This window comes from Prionailurus viverrinus, chromosome B2 (assembly GCF_022837055.1).
Source record: "Prionailurus viverrinus isolate Anna chromosome B2, UM_Priviv_1.0, whole genome shotgun sequence".
Lineage (NCBI taxonomy): Eukaryota > Metazoa > Chordata > Mammalia > Carnivora > Felidae > Prionailurus > Prionailurus viverrinus.
The window spans coordinates 11,524,567-11,542,034 of NC_062565.1; the positions used below are offsets into that span (position 1 = coordinate 11,524,567).

The 17,468-nt window shown below is 45.2% G+C and overlaps 1 protein-coding gene across 5 annotated transcripts in view; it reads right to left on the reverse strand.

Moving 5' to 3' along the window:
- CAP2 (cyclase associated actin cytoskeleton regulatory protein 2) overlaps positions 1-17,468 on the reverse strand; it is a 155,196-nt gene that overhangs the window by 24,331 nt on the left and 113,397 nt on the right. For all 5 annotated transcript variants that reach the window (XM_047860580.1, XM_047860579.1, XM_047860578.1 and 2 more), the window contains 3 exons: positions 15,653-15,796; positions 15,266-15,351; positions 11,715-11,820 (listed from right to left, as the gene is read on the reverse strand). In XM_047860580.1, coding sequence (XP_047716536.1) covers positions 11,715-11,820; positions 15,266-15,351; positions 15,653-15,796 — 336 coding nt within the window. The remainder of the gene's footprint in view (positions 1-11,714; positions 11,821-15,265; positions 15,352-15,652; positions 15,797-17,468) is intronic.

A 17,468-nucleotide genomic window follows, 5' to 3' on the forward strand; every position in this document is an offset into this window, starting at 1 on the left:
TGGTTTCCCTCTCATGGAGTCTCTGTACATCATTCCTTTGAGAACCTGGAGGGGTGTGTGAGCTATGGCAGTAGATGAAGAAAAGACAGAGCAACAAACAAAGTCCCTTCAGAGAAGCTTTGAGGTGGAACACGGCTGGGGAAAAACATACATAGTCTATGTGAGTTTGGGGAAACCAGTTAATTTACTGTTTTTTCTTTCTTTTTTTTTAAAACAGTGCCTTTAAGGGGCACCTGGGTTTGAGCCCCGGATCGGGCTCTGTGCTGACAGCTCGGAGCCTGGATCCTGCTTCAGATTCTGTGTCTCCCTGTCTCTCTGCCCCTCCTCTGCTCCCACTCTGTCTCTGTCTCTCTCACAAATAAATAATAAAAATTAAAAAAAAAAAAGAAACTCTTTTGGCTCCATCTAATGAAGCGAGCATTTAGTGAGTTTCTATCAGCTGGGCATTTGTGGCAAGCAGGTGGCAAGGGACAGGTGCAGGGGAGGCATCTGTGACCAATATTCCGCCGCCTGTAATAAAATGCACTGTCCATTTCTGTTACCGCCATCTGATGGAAGAAGTAAAGAAATATTACATATGCGGCTCTTGGAAGAGGAACACAATCCGTAGTTAGTTAATGGAATAACATGGTAGAAATTTCATTGCGAAGAAATGTGATTACACATGAATGCGTTTCACTTAGCAAATGTGACCGGGCACTGTGTTTAAGGCCCCGTAGCAGCCGCAGCTGCTGGTTCCCAGCAGAATGGGGAAAGTGCCCTGCTTTCAGGAGCTCCCGGCCTCGGAAGAGAGACAAGACACGTCTGTGTTCCCAGACAACAGGCACTCAGCTCTTGCCTTCATGTCTTTGCTCAGGCTATGCCTTTGTTTAGAAGGCTCTTCCCCAACGTATAATCTGGAAAACCCTCATAGATCCTTCAGGGCTCGACTCCAACGTCTCTTCCTTTTTTACGTTGTGTCTCCCAAGAGCAAATGTCCTGTTTCTCTGTCACGAGGACCCGTGAGGAACACGCTTATTAGAATCCTTCACGCTACACTGTAATTATCTGTCTGTGCATTCAGGTTTGGTCATGAGCCTGAGCACTAAAGAGTCACTCATTATTCATCCCAAAGTCACTGGTAATGTGGCCCAGGGCCTGACACCTGGTAGGTGCTTCGTAAGTACTTACTGAAGTAAGTAACTGCTTTATAAGGCAGAAAGTGCTAGGCATCATAAAAGAAGTACAAATTTTAAGAGGTGCCAGGGGGTGGTCTGTGGAGGGAAAAGGAAAACTTCCAGCTTCGGGCATGGAGATGAGCAGAGGAGACAGGCGACTCGGTTCTTGGGAAGGAGGCCATGTGAAAATGGCACTGAAGGTTGGATGGGTCGGATCTGGCACAAGGAAGCAAGAGGAAGGGGGTTCCAGGAGTGTTGTCGTGACAACAGATAACTGCAACTGAAATGTTAGCATCACACGAGAACTGACAGATCCACGTTCATGCTGCCTTTCCAGGCATCACCTTCTGATGTGACACACTTGTTTAACCAAACTACCACTCCTCAAGTCTCTCCTTTAGGACTGCCTGCAGATCTACTTACAAAAACATAACGCACCAAGCAATCACTCATTCCGCTCTACTCTGCCCCTTCTGACTGCAAAGAGTATGACTCGAATTAATCCCTCTCCAAAGAGGGTCTCAAAGGCTTCTGGCCATTTGAAAAGATAAAAGTCACTTTAAAAAGATGCTTGTTTTTGAGAAAGAGAGCATGGGGGAGGGGCAGAGAGAGAGGGACGCTGAGGATCCGAAGCAGGCTCCGCGCTGACATCAGAGGACCCGATTTGGGACTCAAACCCACAAACCATGAGATCATGACCTGAGCCGAAGTCAGACGTTCAACCCCACAATTTGCCCCACAATTCGCCCCACAATTCGCTTTTTTTTTTCAACGTTTTTTTTATTATTATTTTTTTTTATTTTTGGGACAGAGAGAGACAGAGCATGAATGGGGGAGGGGCAGAGAGAGAGGGAGATACAGAATCGGAACCAGGCTCCAGGCTCTGAGCCATCGGCCCAGAGCCTGACGCGGGGCTCGAACTCGCGGACCGCGAGATCGTGACCTGGCTGAAGTCGGACGCTTAACCGACTGCGCCACCCAGGCGCCCCCACAATTCGCTTTTAAAGAAGGAACACTGGCTACCATGTACTACCCTAAAAAGGATGGGCTGAAGACTTTATCTGCCCTTGCCCTTTCTCACTGAGACAAGAAGGTGGATGATGGCACTGAGATGATGGACAGGGAGAGGGACAGAGCTATTCGACCACAGCAGGGATTCCTGGGGGGGCCTGGTTTCAGGAAGCAGGCAAGTCCCCCAGGAGCAAGGGCTGAGCTTCGCCCCAGAGGTGTGGCTCCTTGGGGGTGAATGAGAACCCAGCCCTCGGCTCAGCTCTGGACTCAGCTCTGGGCTGGACTGACAGTGGACCTCATTCAACATCTCCTCCTATTCAGGCACCCCCTGCTTTGCTCTAGGGAGCACCTCTGTCTGCACCCCTAAATCACAACCTCCTGATTTTCCTGGGAGGGGCTGAAGGAGAGGGCAGGGAACAGGACAAGGCCAAGTACATCACTGCCTTCAATGTCACACGTGAAGGAATTTTAAATGAACGCACTTTAATTAAAACATTCCCAAAGGTGATGGTTTAAATAAATTAGGAATGTGTATTAATTTGCTGGCCCTCAGGTGAAAAGAGTTCAAGTGTATTAATTTGCTGGCCCTCAGGTGAAGAGAGTTCAAGTTCTTGGTTAGAAAGAAGTTCTAGTAAATAAAATAACCCTGATTGTTAAGGTTGGCAGTTTTAAAAGCTACTACTGCTTTGATTTAGGAAGAGAAAAATTTAAGTACTCTAAAAAATTTATGTATTGTTATCAACCACCAATAAAACTCAAGAATATTTATGAGATAATAAAAATGGTTCTAAATATAAAAGGTTTACTTAGAGCTTCATAGTGCAGCTAATTCTAAACTATTGTGTATGAAATTGTAGATATTTATTTTTGACTTACACTTACTCTACTGAAGATATAGCTCAAGTAGAAATAAAATCCTCGGACAATCCCCAAAACTTCAAAAGGCAGAAATTGAAGCTTTAAGCAATCCCTCATTAAATCAGACAACTGGTCTACAAATGGTCAAGACATCATTACACAAAGTCAGTTGTGTTCCTTTGTTCTACAAAACTGCACCTACCTCTAGCTCTCTAGAAAGGTTGCTTTCTAGAGGTCATTAATACATCACAGCATTATTTACAATAGTTAAGATATGGAAACAACCTAAATGTCCACTGGTAGATGGATAGATAAGGAAGGTGTGGTCTGCACGCGCGCAAACACACACACACACACACACACACACACACACACACACACACATAGACACAAACACACACACACACTGGAATATTACTCAGCTGTAAAAAATGAGTTTGCCATTGGTGACAACATGGAAGGACCTAAACAGTATGATACTAAAGGAAATAAGTCAGTATTATACTAAAGGAAATTTCACTTCTATGTGGAATCTAAAACACCAAATCAAACGAACAAACGAAACAGTGCAGAAACAGACTCATAAATACAGAGAACAAAGTGGTGTTTGCAGGGGTGGGGGGAGATGAGCAAAACAAGTGAGGAGAATTAGAAGGGACAGGTTTCCAGGTACAAAACAAGGAAGTCACGGGAACCAAAAGCACAGCCTAGGGGATATGGTCAGTACATTGTAGTAACTCTGCGTGGTGGCAGGTGGTCACGAGACCCGGCAGTGATCACTTCGTAATGTATGTAAGTGCCGAATCACTGTGTTATATGCTTGAAACCCATATGGTATTGCACTACACTTTAATAAAATAAAGGTCACCAATAAGGTGGATGATGGCAGCTTTTCCCTAGTCCCTACGTTCCCCACATCGTCGCAGTGGATAGTGGCAGCCAGCCCACGCTTCTTCAAGTCTGGAGATCCTGGACTCTGGTTTTCTTCTCCTCCTCTTCTCTTGTCTCCTTGACGGATTGACTCCACTCCCCAGAAAACGCGGTCCCCCGGGGTGTTTTCCTCCACCGTGTCCTCCTTTTTTGTCTCTGCATCCACTTAACGATCGTCCCTAGGCCTCCCCCTTGGTGATGTCACCTGCCTGCTGCACCTCTCTATGGAGAATGTCTCACCTGCACCCCAAACAGCACGGGGAAGGCTCATGTCAAGGCTGTCTTGCTCCTCTGTGGAGTTCCCTGTTGTACCGATGTTGCTACGATTCTCCCAGATTTCCAGACTTGGAAACTTGGGTGTTTAGGTTTGATCTCTCTCTCTTTCAAAGGAAAGACAAAAGTCCTCATCTCAGCATCCACTCTCTCTCTTTCTTCCCATTGCCGTCCCTACCCTCCAGGTCACGTACGAATTGTCCCAGTCCCAGCTGTCCATTACAGCCTCCCAACAAGGATCGGGGGGCCTCTAACCTCCTCCCCTTTTCCGTCTATCTTGCACAACTTCCAAGTCACCATCTTTTTGCTCAAAAACCTATGATGAAGGAAAAAACCCTGCATACCACATATAGACCCATCTTTTTAGGAAAAGACATACAGACAGATTTCACCATCTGGCCCTAGTTTGCTTTTCTGGCCTCAATTCTCACCATTTTCAGCTCAGAAAACGACCAGCTTTTCTCTCAAAGTACTTTGTTCATGTCCTATATGCATGTGCCGAATTCTCTGCTAAGAATAAGAACTGCCCTTTCCCGGGGTGCCTGGGTGGCTCAGTCGGTAAAGCGTCTGACTTTGGCTCAGGTCATGATCTCACAGTTTGTGGGTTTGAGCGCCGCGTCAGGCCTTGTGCTGACAGCTCAGAGCCTGGAGCCAGCTTCAGGTTCTGTGTCTCCCTCCCTCTACCCCTCCCATGCTCATGCTCTGTCTCTCTCTGTTTCTTAAGAATAAATAAACATTAAAAAAAAAAAAAAAAAAACCAGGGGCGCCTGGGTGGCGCAGTCGGTTAAGTGTCCGACTTCAGCCAGGTCACGATCTCGCGGTCCATGAGTTCGAGCCCCGCGTCGGGCTGTGGGCTGATGGCTCAGAGCCTGGAGCCTGTTTCTGATTCTGTGTCTCCCTCTCTCTCTGCCCCTCCCCCGTTCATGCTCTGTCTCTCTCTGTCTCAAAAATAAATAAACGTTGAAAAAAAAAATTAAAACAAAAAACAAAAAAAAAAACCTGCCTTTTTCCTTACTATCTACCTAGGGCTCTCCAAACTCCTATTCATCCTTCAAGACCCAAATCAAACATCAGCCCCTCTCTTGTCTTTTCTGCCTACCCAGGAAGTCTAACTAGCAAGGTTTCTTTTCCAACACAGCCTTGGTTATTGTAATTTATTTCTGCATCATACTTAAAACTTGCTGCTTGATGGCAGAAACTGTAACATAAATAGAATGTCTGTTGTATGCCTTGTACATGGTAGGTAGCCAATAAATGGCTATTAAGTAAATGAATTGCTAAATAAATGAATGAGTAAAAATCAAAGATCTCTGGACTCCTTTGGTCCAACTTGAATACACTCGAGCAGTGTTTTTCAAACTTTACTATGCATATAAATCACCTGGGGAAATCTTATTAAAATGCAGGTTCTGATTCAGGAGGTCTGGAGTGGGGTGCTGTATTCTGCATTTCAAACAAGTTTCCAGATTACTGCCGGCCCCAGAACCACACTGCACTGAAGGATTGTGTGTTCCTTCCATGCTCTGTGCAAGCATCTGTGCTTTGTGTTTACTGGTAGTGTGACAGTTACATCACGTTGTATCTGTTTGTATGTTCCTTAGGTAGAACGTGAGTTTCAGTGGACAGAAATGTGCGGCCTGCGTCATATACCCATTCTCTGCATTGTCAGCACCTGGCCCAGAACCTGCTTCATGCTAGGTGCTGCATACTACGTTTGTTTAATTACTAGTGTCTCTCAGGCTGAACTCCAAGCCATTTCCAAGTTTACTTCATTATCTGTGCATTTGGAGCTGCTTTGTTAGTCAATGATACTCCTAACTCCCTCTGAGCAGTCTGGATCTTTTCCATAAGAGAACAAAAGTAATTGGCTACCCAAAGCCCCGAAAGGGAGCTAAAGACCCAGGAGCAATTAAGTCGACTGAATGCAGCTGTGGTCAAGGTAGACTGGAGACAGCCACTCCCCGCAGCCCCAGAGCCCCGTGGAAGAGATCAAGGAGCTCTGTGATCCGGACAAGCAACACGCCGCCTAAGGCTCTACCAATTCACTTAGATGAATAAATGCAATGCACAGAATTGGTACAAGTTCTAAATGAAAATTTCGATCGAAAAGACGGAGAACAGTTTTCTTTTGTACCAATCAAGAGGGAGCCAGAGGGGCCAGAAGACTGGAAAACTTATAAGACATACATATTTAATGCGATGCTACAGGGCCTACATTATTTATAAGTCAGAATACCCTCTGGCTGAGTTTTAATTTGCTCACGGCAAACTGTTACACTTTGCGCTTTGTTAACGAACATTTGGCCTTTCCACCGAGAAAGAGGCCGGAGAGAAAGATCTACCCTGAGAATAAAGGAGTGATGGCAAAATGTCTGGCTTCGAGAAAAATAAAACCCCACCTTGTCTATGACTGTAACACCCCCAACTACCTGTCTCTTTCTGGAGGTTCGGATGACTGACAACTAACTACGTCACCATCACATAAGACTTGCTTCACGTTCGAGTATGTGGAGTTTTATCCTTTCCACACCTAATTATACCCTAGGTGTTCCCAACGCTAAAGGAATTCAAGAAAGACATGAAAAAGGACAGGAAGATGTCAGCAAGTTTAACCCCAGAAAGTGAAGAAAACAACCACATTTTATCCCGTTCATGGAATTCTTTTCGTGACCTTTTTCTGGCCAGATCCACACAGAACGGAACAACAGCCTGAATGTTGATCTGGCCAATGCATAGAAAAAAAAAAAATCAGGGGCGCCTGGGTGGCTCAGTCGGTTAAGCGTCCGACTTCAGCTCAGGTCATGATCTCACAGTCCGTGAGTTCGAGCCCCGCGTCAGGCTCTGGGCTGATGGCTCAGAGCCTGGAGCCTGCTTCCGATTCTGTGTCTCCCTCTCTCTCTGCCCCTCCCCCGTTCATGCTCCGTCTCTGTCTCAAAAATAAAAATAAACGTTAAAAAAAAAAATTAAAAAAAAAAGAAAAAAAAATCAGTTATTTCGGTAATTTTCAGTGCAAAGATGCGGCCTTAGCCGTTCAATGCTTATTATCTCATCTGCAGGAACTGCCGACAAATATCACAAACCCGACTGACAGCAAGGGATGATAAATAACAGTGTCCCTGCTGGGTTCCTGCCAAAAAGCTGATTTATCCAGCACAGCGCGTTTGAAACCCAGTGCAGAGGAAACCGTGCAAATTAATATGTAAAAGAGTTGCCAATAATTAAATGGAAAACTACAAGTTGTTTCTGGCATACAGTCCTTCTGGACCACGGTCACGTTGAAGAAAAGCGTACAGAAATGAGAAGGTTCCATTTACCACAGTAAACATCACCAGAAATCCTACGTGGATCACTCCACAGCTGCGTCTTCCTCCAAGCTCATGGTCCCCACCGGCGCCCGCACACCTGTGCATAGACCCTCACCCTGCAATCACTGTCCCGAAGAATAACCGGCCTCAAAGTTTTACATTCCACCCTGACAACTGACGGGAGCCACAGTTGCCCGGCACAGCTGTGGTCTGAAGGCCAATGTCAGGAGGTGGGAGCTGGCAAATCCAGTTCCAACTGTCAACTCAGGGGGAGCGATCCCTTCTTAGGGCAGTGCGTTCTTGGAAGCTCAGGGCCCTGGGCAGCTAGCTCGATGCTGGTCCCTGAAACTCCCATGGGGCTCTAATCTCAAAATCCAATTTGAAAACAGAGAAAAAAAAAAAAAAAAACACGGTGACTCAAAATACTTGAGATGTTAAGTCACCATCAGCGTTTTGACTATGTCCATTAAAAAGGAATGCGTTTCCTAAACCTTCTGAATGTTGTGATATCAGTGAACATGAACACCTCATCTTCCTGCCTGCTCTTGGATCCTTAACATCTTATAAATACGAACTGTTTGCACGATTGTGATCAGTGGGCAAATAAACGAAATTATTCCTATTTATTTTTTCTTCCCAAAGGCCATTTAATCAGATCATTCTAACAGTCCTCGTAAGAATGCTGTGATTCTGGCTACAATTGCTCATTGTTCATTTTGCTGCTACGTTGACACATCATCATTAAGTGAAGAGAAATTAGTTTGATTTAGGCTGTGGATTATGCTTTGAAATCTTTTTAAAGATGTTTAATCTTTAATTAAAATGTTTATTTATTTATTTTGACAGAGAGAGAGAGAGCGCGCGAGCGTGCGAGCAGGGGAGAGAGGGGAAAGAGAGGGAGAGAGAAAAATCCCAAGCAGGCTCCTCGCTGCCAGCACAAAGCCCCACCTGGGGCTCAATCTCACGAACCGTGAGCCAAAATCAAGAGTTGGATGATGCTTCACCGACTGGGCCACCCAGGTGCCCCTGTGTTTTGGAATCTTTTAAATAGATTTTAGTCATTTAGGTTTAAAATTTAAAACTATGGTTTTTATAACACAGTTGGTAATGTATGTATTTTTATCCCAAACTTTAGAAGAAGAGGACAAAAATATTAGGAAATATACTTCATATGTCTTAAAGCTTGCTAAAAGATTATGCATTGATGATGTTATCTCTGAACTAACACTTTCTTACCATAATCATTCCTCACTTTTAATATCTGGCCAACACTTTACCATTAAAGAAGTGAAGTAGCTGCTCTGCTTTGTAATAACTGCCATTTTAAATAGAATTTTCTCACAGCATAACATGCTCAGTAAATAACAGCCATTATTATTATGGCAATCTACACTGCCCAGTATCTGCTCCAAAGATTATATACACGATTATTCATTTTTGAGAGACAGAGCATGAGCAGGGGAAGAGCAGAGAGAATGGGAGACACAGAATCTGAAGCAGGCTCCAGGCTCTGAGCTGTCAGCACAGAGCCTGATGTGGGGCTCAAACCCACGAACCACGAGATCGTGACCTGAAGTCAGATGCCTAACTGAGTCACCCAGGTGCCCCAGGATTATATTTTATATAACATATATACACATTTGTATAAATATAACATTTATGTTTTAAAAAATGTACTTTGTGATCCATTAGTGGGTCATGAAATCAACTTAGTGGGTCTCAGCCAGAATTTTATAAAAAATGAAATAAAATAGAAAACATATTTGAATGCATTTCATGTGGTAAGAGACAGAACTGCTTCACGAAACATGTTTTAGTATTATGAACAGGGTGTGTGTGTGTGTGTGTGTGTGTAAACTGTATTTCTTACCACTAATTGCCTTTAAAAGTTTGAAAGCCATTGTTACAAGGCTTTTATTTCTCATGAAAATAATGAAAACACAGTATTCACTCCAGAATAAAGGAAAATAGCTACATTTATTTTTCTATAATTAATATTTGATTCTTATCTTAAATATTCAAAACACCATTACTCAGAGGTAAAAGGTATTGAAAGCATTTAAGAGAATTTTCTATTCCTTTTCCATGGGCGCCATTAGAGAATTAATGAGCTGGTGTTTGTTGACATGATTATTTTCCACAAATGGGTTCTCTTTCCTTTTCCATTTATCTACCATGAAATGTAAGACATCCAAGGACTGTTGCTGTTTAGTTTACTGTTCTCTAGTGGTGACCTATCTCCATGGCAAATACATGACAGTCTCCTTTACAACAAACTGATCTATAACAAAATAGCATCTCATTGGAAGTGTACGTAAAATAACACTAATCCATCCACCCAAACACCCACCTGCATCATGGTCACCTTTCTGTGTTAAAACCCTTCGAGTGTCTGTGAACTCTCTTCTCAGAAATCATAATGTCGTGGGCAGAAGAAAAAGAAACAATTAGTTGCACTTTACAACTGTGCGTTTCTGCTTGCGGAGCAAACAGGCAAAGTAGAAAATAAAAGGAAGGGTCCGCTTTTGGGGGTCAATGTTAACGTTTGTTACAAGTGTTAGGGAGCAAAGGCAGGAATCCCACACTCCCTTGGAAAGTCGCAAACTCTGTGTTGCTATTAAGCCTACCTCACTGACATCAACATTCAAGACAAGGGGTAGATGCTGGAGCATGGCCAACCAGAAGAATGGGGGGGGGGGTTCCTACCCCTGAACAGAATTCACAAATATGCCCCTTCACTTTCTCCAGATTCACTCTGGTTAGATCATCCACCGTGACCCCTTAAAGGTAACATTCATTTCTAACAGAAGGGGGTTTCCATAGGAAGTCTTTCTACGACAAGTGCAGAGACTTAAAAGGGCAAGGAAGATTCTAAGAATCCCGTCTCACAATTTCGTTCAAACCATTTACTGAGCACTTACTCCGTGTCAGGTACTGTGTTAGGGGCTGGAGACAGAGATGAGTTTCCAACTGAGTGGGAGAGACCCCAACACACACGTACAAATGACAGTCGCATGAGCTGAGCTATACTCGAAATACAAAGGGGGCAGAGAGGAGAAATCCCCATCCCAGGTGGAGAGCCGATGCACATCAATGGAAGTTTCTTAAAGAAGTGATGTTGGAGCTGAGTCTTGGAGAAGAGAGACAGGTGCTTCCCCCCAGGGAAGGTCAGACAGCATGATGTATGTTTGTTTGGGACGTTGCAAAAAGGCTAAACCATATGAGATTTGCAAGCTTTGAAACAACAATTTGATTTGGTTTGGCCTAAGCACTGCATGTGCTGAGGATCCCACCAGCAGTTTGGGAGTGCTGGGAAGCAGCGAGATGCAGGGAGAGAGGAGAGACCACGCTGAAGACAGGGCAAAGGTCAGGCCAACCTCTCACAGGCTGGGATTTTGTCCTAGGGCTAAGATAACGCTTGAGGCGCTAGGATTGCCTCAGTGTTCAAAAATGTCATTCCAAAAAAATTTTAAACATCAAAAAAAGACATTTAAAACATTTAAAAGGACATTTTCTTAATCATTCGATCTTCTTAAAATTGTAACTATTTTCAAACCTATTTCCTTTAATGTTTTATCACACAGTTTCTTTACATATGCCATCTTAGTATGCAAAACCTTTGCACTTTAGCACGTTGGGCTGGTAAATCATTTCCCATGTAGGCATCATATATGTTATTATTTTTTTGATGTTTATTTATTTATTTTTGAGAGAGAGAGAGAGAGAGAGACAGAGACAGAGACAGAGACAGAGAGAAGAGGGGAGGGGCAGAGAGAGAGAGGGAGACACAGAATCTAAAGCAGGCTCCAGGCTCCACACTGTTAGCACAGAGCCCGATGAGGGGCTTGAACTCACAAACCCTGAGATGGTGACCTGAGCCGAAGTCGGATGCTTAACCGACTGAGCCACCCAGGAGCCCCTCATATATGTTCTTTTGAATGGCTGTAGAGGTTTCATTGGGTTCTCACCATGACCAACTTCACCATTTCCTTTCTGCGTGTCAGGTAGGTAGTCTCCAGATTTTCTCATGACAAATGACACTTTCATAAAGAGTTTCTACGTATCTATTTATCTTACGCTTTCCTTGAGGAAAATTCTAAAGTGTAAGGATCCTAGGCTACCAGGAATGAACACCGTTATGGCCTTTTTTTCTCCAGGGGGCAGACGGCTTGGTACTTACAGTTTTGCTCCAAGTCAGGCCGGTGGTATGGTGTTCCTTGATGTATGCTTGCAGAGCACTCCAAATGTTCAAATAGGACTTCACCCAATCCACATGGCGTAAATCGCTTTGTTATAAAAGAGGGTGGAAGAGAGTAGAGTTAGGATCTAAGATAAAATTTAAAAAACACTAACAGGAACGTGGTAATCCAGTAACTAAGGCTCAGGAGGACCCTGGACCAGTTGTCTTTCTGGGTCAGTCACCGTGAACCAATTTCCGGAAAGGACCCTGAAAGGCTGGTGGCCCAGGTCTCGCCTGAGGGGAGCCGAGTGCCCTCCCTGAGCTCCAGGTGAGGGGCCAAGGGGACCCCGGGGAGCAGATCCAGCAATTTGGGCCGTGCGCCCTCACGTGACCTCTAACTAGAAGGTGACCACGGAAGAGACCATCTCTTTCTGTACCTGCTTCTGGTGCAGAATGAGAACAATGTGTTTCGGAGGGGAGAAGGGTATTGGAAGAAAAAAAAAGTCCTTTGGCTTTCTAATAATTTGGTTGATTTATCTGGCCAAGGGAGTGGTAAGGAGGATGCTGTTGCAAGGAGACGATTTTCCACAAACAGGTAACACCCAGTCCCTAACACAACGTGGGGTTTGTAGCATTGGGCACAACCGCTCAACCAGACCCCCGTTTCCAAGACAGAGCGAGCAAACTGTATGAGGGGAGCACGGCACTGTGGCTGCTCTGTGTTGTTTTGTTTTGTTTTGTTTTGTTTTGTTTTTTTAAATTTTTTTTTTCAACGTTTTTATTTATTTTTGGGACAGAGAGAGACAGAGCATGAACGGGGGAGGGGCAGAGAGAGAGGGAGACACAGAATCGGAAACAGGCTCCAGGCTCTGAGCCATCAGCCCAGAGCCCGACGCGGGGCTTGAACTCATGGACCACAAGATCGTGACCTGGCTGAAGTCGGACGCTTAACCGACTGCGCCACCCAGGCGCCCCTGTGTTGTTTTGTTTTGATAGAAGAGCTTTGTTGACATACAACTCACGTCCCATACAATCCATCCATTGATTTAAAAACATTTTTTTTTAATTTTTTTTTCAACGTTTATTTATTTTTGGGACAGAGAGAGACAGAGCATGAACGGGGGTGGGGCAGAGACAGAGGGAGACACAGAATCGGAAACAGGCTCCAGGCTCCGAGCCATCAGCCCAGAGCCTGACGCGGGGCTCGAACTCCCGGACCGCGAGATCGTGACCTGGCTGAAGTCGGACGCTTAACCGACTGCGCCACCCAGGCGCCCCTAAAAACATTTTTTTAACGTGTATTTATTTTTGAGAGAGAGAGAGAGAGAGAGAGAGAGACAGAGCACAGGCAGAGGGAGGGGCAGAGAGAGAGAGGGAGACACAGAATCCGAAGCAGGCTCCAGGCTCCAAGCTGTCAGCACAGAGCCGGACGTGGGGCTCGAACTCACAAAACGTGAGATCATGACCTGAGCCGAAGTCGGACAGTTCACCGACTGAGCCACCCAGTTGCCCCTCAGTTCACCCATTTAAAGTGTATAATCCAGTGGTTTAGGTCAGCAGCCATGCAATCATCACCACGGTCAACTTTACATTCCATCGCCTCAGAAAGAAATCCCATACCCATCAGCCGTTACTGCACATTTCCCCCAAACTTCCCCAGCCCTGGACAATTCCTAAGCTACTGTCTTTCTCTACGGATTGGCCCATTCTGGCATGTCACAGAAGTGGAATCGTACAATATGTGGGGTTTTCTGTGTGTCTGACTTCTTTCACTTAGCCTGTTTTCAAGCTTCATCCATGTTGCTCTTCTGTCAACGCTTCGTTGCTTTAACGGCTGAACAACATACCATCGTATGTGCATACACATTTTATTTATCTGTTCAGTAGTCGATGAACATTTGGGTTGTTTCCACTTTGGGGCTATTATAAACAATGTTGCTACAAACATTTGTGCACAAGCTTCTGTGTGAACATGTTTTATTTCTTTTAGAGATACACCTTGGAGTAGAATTGGCGAGTGTGTCTGGTTTTTGCGGTAAAAAATATCAGGATGTATTTCTTTTTTTTTTTTTTTAAAGTTTGTTTATTTATTTTGAGAGGGGAAGAGAGTGTCCGCGGGAGAGGGGCAGGGAGAAAGTAAGAATCCCAAGTAGGCTCTGTGCAGTCAGTGCAAGAGCCCCACGTGTGGCTCAGTCTCCCGAATCGTGAGATCGTGACCTGAGTGGAAATCAAGAGTTAGATGCTTAACCGACTGAGCCGCTCAGGCACCCCTCGGTACATATTTATTTAAATGTTTATTTATTTTGGGGGGGGGAGGGGCAGAAAGAGAGGGGACAGAGGATCTGAAGGAGACTCCATGCTGTCAGCACAGAGGCCAACGCAGGGCTCGAACTCATGGACTGTGAGACCGTGACCTGAAGTCAGACACTTAACAGACTGAGCCACCCGGGCTTCCCAGTACGTATCTCCTACACTGAGTGGTGGATATAGGACTATCTTTTGTGTTGTGATTATATTTTCCGTATATTTTATAAATATTCTTTCGTATCTCCTCAATGCTTCTGAAAACTGAAAATAACCTGAAACAGACGCAGTATTGGTCAATGGCCTGGTCCTCACGTTTCCTTCCCACTGAACAGTCTGGGCCAGCCGGTGAGGTGCGAGAGCCCCTCGATTTGCTGACCCATAAGCACTTCCACTTCTGCCGCCTGAGGGCTCAGAGGGGGAGCGCTCTCCAGCCCAGCGCCCAGGGGGGGATGTCTCTTGCTCTTGTTTTTGCCTCATTCCTTCCGTGAATGACTAGACATCAGCCCCATCACATACAGCCAGCTGTTGAAAGGGCCGGCCATGACATTATCAGAGGGGAAGGACTCTCATAACCCTTCCTGCAGCGGAGACACTGTGGCTTGTCGCCATTCAGCCCATTTTCAATTCCAAACCCAGTGTTAAGTGCCTCCAGGACCTATTATTTGTGCTGTGGAATGCGATGTCCATTGAAGCTGGATCTGCAGGCAAAGCTCCTTGGTTGGGGCTCATCTGTACTGCCCTTCTTAGAGATGTCTCTCCATCCGCCCCAGTTGTATTTCATCTCCACGCCCTCGCTGGTTCGCCCTCTCAGGGGCCTGGTTCACTGTCTCAGCTCACTCCTGTTCCTCACTCACACTTCATTTCCCGATTCCTCCTTTCTTCTCTCTGCTTGCCCACCAGCCCTGTTTGGGGCAGTGTGAAAGAGCCGTGCCCTTATAGGACGGGTCCACCGCGAACCATCACAGAGCCCTCTGGCCGCCGTGGGGACACGTATGGAATGGCACGTATTCAAGTGGGGAGTTTATCATCACGAGAGAACTGCGGCAGATTTTCCAAAACACATCCATTGTCTGGATAACTGGCCTCACTTTCCACTTTGCTTTAGCCGCAAAGATGGGCTCTTCCCTTAACATTTACCGTAAGCTAGCCTTTGAAAGGAATCAGGAACGCACTACATTAAGTTTGGGGACAGATGTTTAACAAGCGAGCACCTGAAAATTTGATCGGTAAAAGAAGGGACGTACCTGTGTTTGTAGTCCTTTAAGACTCTGTTAGTGTAAAAGGTGGCAGCCTCATTCATCTCCTTGACATAAGGACCGGGTTTGGGGGACTGGGCGAACAGGACCGTCACCCCAGCATAGAGGAAAAAAAAACAGGATAAGAAAGAAAATGTCTTAAGGATGAAGAAAAGCCATGGAAAGTTGGAGACAAACATTTTGTTCTGTAAGGATAAGTGAGACATTTCCACATCTCCGAGCACAAAGCACCGAACTGCAAACAGGGTAAGAGAGAGCTGGTGCGTTCACCCCGAGAGGAATCTCCTGGGGTGTAACGGACAGGAAGGAGCCCGAAGGTAGCCCAAAGTTCTCCTAAACGCTCCAAAAAATGACAGGTGCAGGGGCCAGACTCACCACAGCTATCCACCCAAGGGCAGGGATGCTTTCGCTGACCGCCGAGAGATGATTAAACATTTTACTCCCCCGGTTTCTCTCTCTGAAGGTTTGGATTTCCTGGATCTTTTCTGAGATTGGTTTCAGAAGCGCAGCGACATCATTCTGCAAGCAAACATTGAACATTGTTACTAAAGAGAAGGACTCCTAGCAAACATTGAACATTGTTACTAAAGAGCAGGGCAGAAGTTCACGTCTCCAGGCTGGCCTCAGCAGGAGTACTTGTCATTGGTCAGGGGCTTTCAGACTAGAACGGAGGGCTGTTGTAACCGTAATACTATGTTTTCATTCTTTGAAGTGTGAAAATTGTACATATTTTTAACATTATGAATGCCGTCTCCTGAGACATGGAAGAAACCCAGCATATGATACAGCGCCTGTTTTAGAGAGTGCAGCATGAACAAGGAAATTGAGTGTGGTCAGTTTAATTTCGAAATGGAACGTATAGGCCACACACGCTGGAATAACACAGGTCTAAAATCAGGGTGGGTGATGGGGGCGCTTGGGTGGCTCAGTCAGTGGAGCATCTGACTCTTGGTTTTGGCTCAGGTCATGATCCCAGGATCGTGGGATCGAGCCCCATGTTGGGCTCTGCACTGAGCTGAAATAAAAAAAAAAAAAGATGAAAATAAAATCTGGGGTGGGGGGAGACATTAGTAAAAAGGTATCTTCTTGCTCCTGTGGGAAGAGATGTGAGGGAGGGTCTTGGTTTTACCAGTTACCATAATCCATGTGAAAAAGTGGAGATCTTCCACGGTGGCTCTTTTTTAAAAAAATGTGTTATCTTACAATATTTACGGTTACCTTAGTCTGGTTTGGCTTTCTACGTTGTGCCTCGTGAACCTGGCCAATAACTACTGGTTACTCTCACTTGTGATTAATTCAACAACTGACTTCTCTAGTCATGCAGAAAACGACTTTCAAAATTATGTGAGCCGGTTATGAAGTATCACAGACACAGGGACCTGTACTCCCTCCCCATCCACCCCTGGAGCAGTCTCTTCTCTTTGGTTTTGAAGTAGATACAAGATTACCTGTTTGGTTCTTTTTTTTTTTTTTTTTTTTTTTTATGTGTTCCAAAGAACTAGAAACAGCTTGTACTCCCGGCAATATTTTACTAAATGGTGTTTGCAGAAATGTTAAATGGAAAGGCCCCTAAAGCTCTTTCATTTCTTTTACTGAGACTTCAGACCAAAGGTTCTCAACCTTGGCCACACATTGAAATGATCCGGGAGCTTTGAAAAACAGAGGGCTGGGTCCCACCCTGAAAGACTGCGATTTCACTGGTCTGGAGGTGGTCTGGGGTAGGGATGTGGGGGGAGGGGGTTGGAAATGCTCCCCAGGGGCAGATTTTAATCACTGCTACAGTGATGACTTAGCACCCCAAAGGGCAGTTGTTCCTGTCAGGGACGGCAGACCGTTGGGGAAGAAGCCACAGTCGGCCGCAGCAGCTTCCAGACCTCACTTCTCCTTCTTGACCCTTTTACATACCCTTCCCTACAAGAAATGTATGTTAAGAGCTGACACTGGTTCGAATCTCAGCTCTGCCACTTACTACCGATGCGGCCTTGAGCAAATGACTTAATCTGAGCTTTGGTCTCCTCATCTGTAATTCAGAGATAATACCTACAGCCTGTAGACTACAGGACATACAGCATTTCAAGCTTTCTTTCATTTCATTTCATTTCATTTCATTTCATTTCATTTCATTTCATTTCATTTCAAGATTTACTCTTATGTAATTAGCTCGGTGAGGAAGTAAAAGGGATGTCCTTTA